This window comes from Homalodisca vitripennis, chromosome 2 (assembly GCF_021130785.1).
Source record: "Homalodisca vitripennis isolate AUS2020 chromosome 2, UT_GWSS_2.1, whole genome shotgun sequence".
NCBI classification, from domain to species: domain Eukaryota; kingdom Metazoa; phylum Arthropoda; class Insecta; order Hemiptera; family Cicadellidae; genus Homalodisca; species Homalodisca vitripennis.
In genome coordinates this window covers 56916748-56925458 of record NC_060208.1, presented here as the reverse complement: position 1 = coordinate 56925458, position 8711 = coordinate 56916748, and the positions used below count along the sequence as shown (strand labels likewise).

The following is an 8711-nucleotide window of genomic DNA, read 5'->3' as shown; positions in this document are numbered from 1 at the left end:
TGATCGAGTTTACAATTTTGATTAAGAGGGAAAGTAAACTGTAGCCTAACTTAACTTTCACAAGGCAGATTCAGCTTTGAAATTGAAAATATAATTAATTTGAACCAGATGTGCAAAATATGATACAAGAGTCAGATTAAACTGTGACACTTAACCATAATCACTTAAATAACATATACCTGATTTATGCATACTTACATTTTTAAAATTTCAAAGGACACCATCATAAGTCGCTACATTGGTTTGATAAGGTTCCAACTGCATTTTTAATTCTTTAAAGAAAATTACATTCAAAGTTTTGATCTGATACAAAATAAACTGTAATAGTTATTTTGCGTAATTTTCTGTACGTATCTTTGTGTTCAATAGCTATACTTGGCCACTAGTAAAACAAAATTGTTTTAAATAATTTTATGATTTAAGGATATATGCAATTTTACAGTTGAATTCTTGTCACTTTTCTATAAGTATAAAAGCAATGTTACAAGGTTCCAAGTGCAGTTGGAACTATAATTTCTAAACTATTTGGAATGGAAATTTCCAGAAGGATTTTAAGTTAACAGAAACTGTGTACGACTATCTTTTATTATTTAAATGTGTATATTACTTTTTCCCGAATAATATTTTCCAATTCGGATAATTGTACTAATCTATATAAAAAAAAACCGGGTCCGCTTATTGTATTATTGTACTCTACTCCTTCGTCACTTTTTAAACTTTATTAATATCAAACATATGACACTGAGAGTTAGTGCATTAAATAGAGGGCGTTTTTATAATGTAATTTTATAAAATAAACCCAATTTTCATAAAAATGACAGTTGGAACCTTGTCAAACCAAGGTAGCGATAGTGTCTTTGCTAAATAGTAGGTATAAGAACTTTGATTTTGAAAATTGTGTATGAAGACGCGGGTAATAGCTAATATATAAATAAACTTGCTTCAAATCGTCCTTTTGGCTCAGTCGGAAGAAGTCGGTAGTTTGTGTGACAACTATTAATAGTAATTTATTCTCATTGGACTTATGTGTACTCAATGTCTCGGATACTATTTGAGAAGCAAAACAAGTTTTTATAACATACGGTTTAGGAAATGTGATAGTAAGCATTTCAGAACACTTTTTTCTCTCGATTTATAAAGAACGAAGTTGTGATTGTTTTAAAGTTTTAATGGCTACGGTACCATATTGAAACCAAATAGTGTATCAATGAACTTAGTCGATATATTTAAAATATCAATTTTTTTAATAAGTTTCAACTTATTTATTTTCTCTGGAAAGTCGAAGGTTATAAGCATAACACGTTAATGTAATGAAAAATATACATCTGGTACATTTACAAACAAATTTGGATCATTTTTGAGAGAAATTTAGTACCAAGAAATTTTCCTAATGGACACACTGAGTGGCGTTTTTTTTTTTTATTTTTTTATTGAAACTCCCTCACTGGCTGGAATTGTTTGTGAATGTGATTGTGAATTTGTGGTTGACGACGTTAACCTACCCGAAACATAAACACGTGGTTTGCATTTTCTTGCTGTGTTAACGTAGTCAGTAAACTTAATGTGTATGTTGTGCGTAGTGCAATAAGTTCAGTTAATTTTAATTGAAAGTTACCTCCACCATGAAGGTTAAAACAGGTACTGTAAATCTTTCCAAAAAGACAACTATTTTACCAACCACATCCAAAGTTATAAAACCGAAAAAGTTTAAACCAAGTCATGAAGTATTCAAAGATAAAAAGAGTGAACTGGGTAAAGAAAAACTCAAACTTGCTATTAGCAATAACTTAGACCTGGGTAGCCAAGTTAAACCAAATAAAAAGCAAAAGTTTCAGTCTAGGGATATCAAAGCATCCCCAAAAACACCTAAGAAAGATCAGGTTAAATTAAGGGATCATAAGAAGTCATCAAATCAGAGTGAACCTGTATTTACACACAATACTTTAAAAAATAGTAACAACATCAGTAACCTAAAGCAGACATCAAAGAACAAAACGCAGTTATCATTACCAACATCAAGTAACAGTGAGCTAAAGAAAAAGAAAAAATTTTCAAAGCTAAACAAGAAAATTAAGTTGTTAAAGAAAAGACAGTTATTAAAATTGGATTCATCTACAACCGACCAAAAAGAATTGAGCAAACAAGAAATAAAATCAAATATAAAGAAATCAGAAGAACTAAAGAAAAAAAACAGATTGAACCCAACCAAGGTAATTTTGAATTTTATTCAATAGTTTCTTTATGGGTTAAAGTTAGTTATGTAGACAAGGTATTTTATAATTATAGACCTTTATACTTTTCGTTACTAGTAATTATATTTTCTAGGTATCCTAGATGTACCTACGCTTTTAACTACCACAAAATTAATAAGAGTATGTACATTAATATAAGTATAGAATATTCATTATGTCGAATGGTAAGTAGCCTACATATGGTATCACCGAGTAGGGACTGATGGGTCTTTAGGTCCCTACTTTGTGCATGTTGGACTTTTATGAAGTGCCTAATAGGTTACATGTTCTTTAACTAATTCTTTTATGATATCTTAGGGGTAGAGATAAGCGGCCTACACTCGTTTTTCGGTTGTTTTTAACTAATTGTTCAATGTTTTTATCCTAAGGCATTAATTCGATATTACAATTTATTTAACTTAGCACATGATTTCACCTTATTACTTATAGCAGTTTTAATGTAAACAATAATTACAAAAATATTATATGTCATTATGGCGATCAGTGCTTTCCAAACAGAAGCGATGTCGAGATGGAGGACATTTTGCCCCTGTCTACTACTTGTTGTTGGCTCTATAAGTAGGTAAATATATACATACATGTTAAGTATAAACAATAAGTATTATATATAATAAATATATGAAAAGTTCATGTTTTCTGAGCTTTTAAAGGTAGGTGTCTCGAGGGATATTGGAAATTCTGTATTTCACTTGCAAAATCGATACAGCTTCAAAAATAGGTGTAGACTAATAATGAGGGTAGTAATATAATGTAGAGGACTATGTTTAGAATGTGTATGCAAAGTTTATCAAAATCGGCTGGTATGTTTTTGAGGTACGGAACCATCCATAACTTGCAGAATCTGTAACAAAATTGGCTTAAATGTGTTTGAGGTATAGAACCATCCATATGTTTGTTCAGTATATAGCCCATAAAATTGAAATAGCTTCTAAAATAGGTGCCGCCTAACAATTAGCGTTGTAATATAATATAGGACTATGTCTTGAATGTGTATGTGGAGTTTTATGAAAATCAACTCATAGATATTTGAGGTACAAGATTATTCATAATTCACAAACTCAACATTTGGGCCGTAAAATCAATAGGTCCGAAAATACTTGCAGCTTCTAAGGAATGAGGGTTGTAATATTCTGAAGGTTGGTCACTACAGCCAGATCTTAAACCTATTGTAGATTTGTACCTATGCTATGAATATCTGTATTTCTCCAACTTATATCTCAATCTTTACAAAATATTTACTTTTGGTAATTCTAAGCAATATATGGGTCAACCTCGATTTTTTCTCATATTACAATATAATGTTCCAATAGTCAATTAGAAAAGGAAATGACTAGAATTTCTTGCCGGAAAGCAGTTATAGGGAGCAGGCAACTCATATTACAATATAATGTTCCAATAGTCAATTAGAAAATGAAATGACTAGAATTTCTTGCTGGAAAGCAGTTATAGGGAGCAGGCAACCGCGAGAATTACCTATTAGTGATCAGGGGCACTGACGTGATCTGGGCTTCAAATTTGGAACTACTCGAGTTAATTTTTTTTCTAAAAGAGCAAGCAGCGCAAAGCGCTGCGCAGCGGGTAAGCATCGTGCGTGATATTCGTATATACTGAATTGATTCAGGCCAAAGGAATGACACAGATTCCTTTACCAGATTTTTACGGAGATTTTGTATTGGGCGGATTATATTGGTTTACTTTGCTTTCCAGCATGTAATAATGTGTTTAAAATTGTTTTAAATACATTACCTACATTATATTGTAATATGTAATAACAATTTATCAGAAATTTTTAATAAAAAAAAGGATCACGCACGATGCCTGCCCGCTGCGCAGCGCTTCGCGCTGCTTGCTCTTTTAGAAAAAAAATTAACTCGAGTAGTTCCAAATTTGAAGCCCAGATCACGTCAGCGCCCCTGATCACTAATAGGTAACTCTAAGCAATATGACCGTCTGGCGGTTGCCTGTTCCCTATAACTGCTTTCCGGCAAGGAATTCTAGTCATTTCCTTTTCTAATTGACTATTGGAACATTATATTGTAATATGAGAAAAATCGAGGTTGACCCATATATTGCTTAGAATTACCTTACTTTTAAAGGGTGTGTTCTGACCTTTTGAGGTTAGAAAGTGGTGACATGGATTGGCGTATTTCTCTTTTATCTTCAATGTGACAATGTTTAATTCTATGATGTATTGCTTTAAAAGGTGCCTTAACTTAATTAACATTTTCAGATATCAATGTAATGCAAGACAAAATTAATAATTAGTATCATATTTCTTTAAATATTTTACATTTGACCAATAAATAAATCTATGATAATTAAATAGGTGTTTCATTGGTTCGAAAGGCCTATCATTTAAGGGCGGTGGAAAATTTTATTTTTGTCTGTCTGTCCGCGAAAATCTCGAGAATGACTGACTAGAATAAGTTCTATGATGGTGCATGCCCATCTATGACTAAGCATCATTGATTGACCTATCACTCATTAGGCTGGCACAATTTCTCTTTATCTGCTGAGGGATGTAAGAATTTCTTTTCTGTATGGGCTATAGATTTTAAATTTTGAATGCAACCTCAGTGAAGCCTGTTATGTAACTCATGTTGTGGCATATTCCTTGTATTTAAGAGTTTAGCTCGACATTGTTTAATTTTATGATGCATTGTTCAAAAAGGTGTCAGGAGCTGTGGCTGGTGTATTAAAACTGACAAGTTTGAAATTGAATCAAAATGATTCACTTTTGGATCTTCCAGAACCGGTCTATATGGAAGTGGAGTGCATCAAGATACCAGACTGTCCAGTCAAACAATTTAGATTGTAAGTACAATAATTCCAAGTATCTTTAACTGTGCTTGCAAGGTTAATTTACAGTACTGAAGAAAGTTTCAATCTGAATGAAATAGTCCTAATATGTTATGATGGTATTGGTTTTTAAGTCTATGTTTTTTTGCATTTGTTCATTGCCGTACAGTTTTTAGAACAAATTAATTTAAATATGTTTGACATGAATATTATTAACCGGAGAAAACAATCCCAAATAAAGATCTTTGTCATATGATGTGACTTGAATTACATAAAAATTCCATATTTTAATCCATTTGCAGTTAATTACAAAATTAAGTAATATATATATATATATATATATATATATATATATATATATATATATATATATTACTATAGTATATATATATTATTATAGTATATATATTACTATATATATAGTATATATATATATATATATATATATATATATATGTATATATATATATGTATATATATATATATATATATATATATATATATATATATATATATATATATATATATATATATATGTATATATATACTATATATATATATATATATATAATATATATATATATATATATATATATTGTTAGAAAGATATTTTGGCAATAATTACAAATTTTAAACTATTCTTAAGGTGCTATGATCTCGTAGTGAATCACAAAACTATTTGCTGATAATGCGATTATTTTGCACCCCTTTAATTTATGGTTGTTGTTTTACTAACATGTATGAACAATTCGTTGATACCATTTGTCCAGTAATTATAGTTGTGTTTATTATTTTTTAAATTTGTATAATAAACTATAGTTATAATTTTTATTATAACTATAGTGAATGTACTACACGAGGGATTGGAAAAGCCATATCTGTGACCAAAGGATTCACATCTAGAATACAGAGAACAGTTGAAGCCTCTTCATGTTGGACGCTGAGCCCAAGTTAGCCAAGTCATCAGTATTTCATTCCCAGAGACGCCTCACCCTTCTCACCTGCTGAAGACCATAGGCACTCCTCATGGCAATAGCCTGAAAGACAATGTCCAAAGAGACAGCAGTTTAAAGCTGCACCTGATGCACTTGGAAAAGACACAGTCATAGCAAGGCAAGCCATCCTTTGAATGCTAGCCAGATTGGCCTACGCATCCAGACAACAGCCTCAAATGTTAATGCAGGTCTAATCACAGAGACATAAAGCCAATATAAAAGCATTAAGTCTTTAAGACCTGCCTATCACACGTCTGTATTGCATCAAGGACTATTTGTATTTCACGACAACCCGTTCAAGATGGGATTCCCTGCTCAGACCCCTATCAAGAATAACGCCCAGGTACTTAACTTCAGACTTTAAACTTGATGGAAGAGCCTTTCATTTAAAATGGACCAATACCCTCCAACTGATGCCTTCTTGTAAAGGCGACTACAGCAGCCTTGGCAAGATTGACACTAAGATCCAACCCATCACACCATGTTCAGAGCTGTATTGGTCAGCATTGTGGTATTAAACTTGCCACTTCTAAGAATTATAATGCCATATTCGTATCCTTGTGTGAAGACGTCACTACTGTTCAATGACATAAGTAGGTCATCCACAACTAGATTCCACAGAAGGAGAGAAAGGACGCCAACTTGAGGACAGCCTTTCATAGTCCTTACATTGATGTTCACTCCTATAAGAGTGGTAGTAACCACTCTATCCGTTAGCAGAGTCTTTATACAGTCACAACACCAAAAATATTATAAATTTTACCCAAAAATGAATTATTTGCATACATGCTTATAAATAAACAATAAGAAGCAGTTCTGGTTCACTGTTCTACTTAAATTATGTAAAGAAACTTGAAATTATTAATATTTCTCCTTACATCTTAGTATTATATACCCAAATGTACAGCTCAAAATTCTTCATCCTTTGGTGGCAAATTTCTGACTGTTGGAAGTTGGTGGGACCTATTTGTAATGAGAAAGGCGAACTTCAGTTATATAAGAATATTGGCCATTGTAGATCTGTGACATTTCCTACAAATACATCTGGCGACGTAAAGGCACATCCTTAGCGCCTGCCCAGAGTATTAAATACAGTACTACCAGAAATTAAAAAAAGAAAGATTTTGAGTAGCTGTTTTGAAACGGTATGGATCAAGTGAAACTCCAATTTTTGCTAATATCTTTCTCTCAAGATACATATTTATTGTTGTGATGTTTTATTCTTTTTGAAGATAACATCATTTCTAATTTTGCAATTCTAAATCTAATACATGATTCAAACAGTGGTTCTGTGCTGGTTTTTGAAAAAGTAACCACTCTTTCTAATTATTACAATTTTAATGCATGTAGAACATTTAAGGTAGTTACAGTCAGTTAAGGGAGCTAAATCAATATCTTTTATTATTTAAAAGATAATAAATTACATTTTTTTAAATCATTGTACATTTTAGCCATTACTTCCGTTGTTGATTACATTCAATAAATTTCATTTTAAATCCATTTAAATTTTAGGCTTTACAAAACTAGACAAGAAATGATACAGGCCCTCAATTTTATATTGCCTTGATGCTATAATGCATCTACTGCATACACATGAATGCTTGATGGATAATACATATAGTTTACTTCACTGTGTATCTATAATTTTGATGCAGTAATGAATAAAGTTACATTGCAGTCAACATAGCAGGACATAATTATGCAGGTGATTTAAAACAATGCTGATTTATTTGTGTTGAGTTCAACTGTTTTAGAAGAAATGTTATGTTACAGCCAGCTACCAAACCCGTTAGTAAACAACCTATCAGATGTGTTGTTGATCACTGCAGATTTGAAGGGCTCCAAAAACGACCCAGAGAAGGCTGTTGAACATTACACTGACCTGCTTGAAAAGAACGGCATCAACAATATCCAAAAGGTAATAATTCCAATAGATTATTATCAAAGGAATTGTTTTATAGTACAGTCGACTCTCGATAATTCGAAATTGGGGGGACATGCAAAAAAAATTTGAATTAGTGAGAGTTTTGAATTACCGAGAGTTTCGATTTATTGAGAGGAAAACTATTCGAATTACCAAGAGTTTTTTTATTAAACACACAATGTCATACGGCAAACTAACAAAACTTAACCCTTTAAGCGTCATGAAAAATTAGACCTGATCTTTGATAAAGTTACAATTTTTTTAAATTTCTAATGTGTAAAGTTAAATTTTTTTTCGTTTCTGTATGTCAAAATAGAGTTATTTAACGGTGAATAAATTTTGTTTAACCCTTTTTAGATTTTCCTACGCTAATTTTTAACTTTTGAGAATATCGTAGAATAGCAGTGTAGTTGTCACCAATATTTTTTTATTTATTCAGTAAGTATGGAAATTAAACACAGTTTTATAGATAAACATATACTATATTACAAACCAATAAAATTAGAAAAATACAAAAGTAGACAAAGAGTGTTTATTTGGTGGCGGGCTGTCACAACTGACATTCCGCGCGGCTCCCGCAAGCCACTGTTATCGCGTGGACTTTGAACCTTCTTATCGCTCGGCAACCTGTAGGACAGCCTTGCGGGGCTTGAATTATGTTTCTTGCTTTCTGATAACATCCTTATGACCGTAGTAAAATATGAAAAAGTTTGGGGTTGACCAAGTAATTGCTCAAAATTA

The 8711-nt window shown here is 31.7% G+C and overlaps 1 protein-coding gene across 1 annotated transcript in view; it reads left to right on the top strand.

Moving 5' to 3' along the window:
* The first annotated feature begins 1433 nt into the window (after positions 1-1433).
* The window catches only part of LOC124354006 (ribosomal L1 domain-containing protein 1-like), a 32100-nt gene continuing 24822 nt past the window's right edge, over positions 1434-8711 (top strand). The window contains exons 1-3 of the mRNA XM_046804119.1: positions 1434-2210; positions 4924-5066; positions 7820-7964. Coding sequence (XP_046660075.1) covers positions 1623-2210; positions 4924-5066; positions 7820-7964 — 876 coding nt within the window. The 5' untranslated portion in view covers positions 1434-1622. The remainder of the gene's footprint in view (positions 2211-4923; positions 5067-7819; positions 7965-8711) is intronic.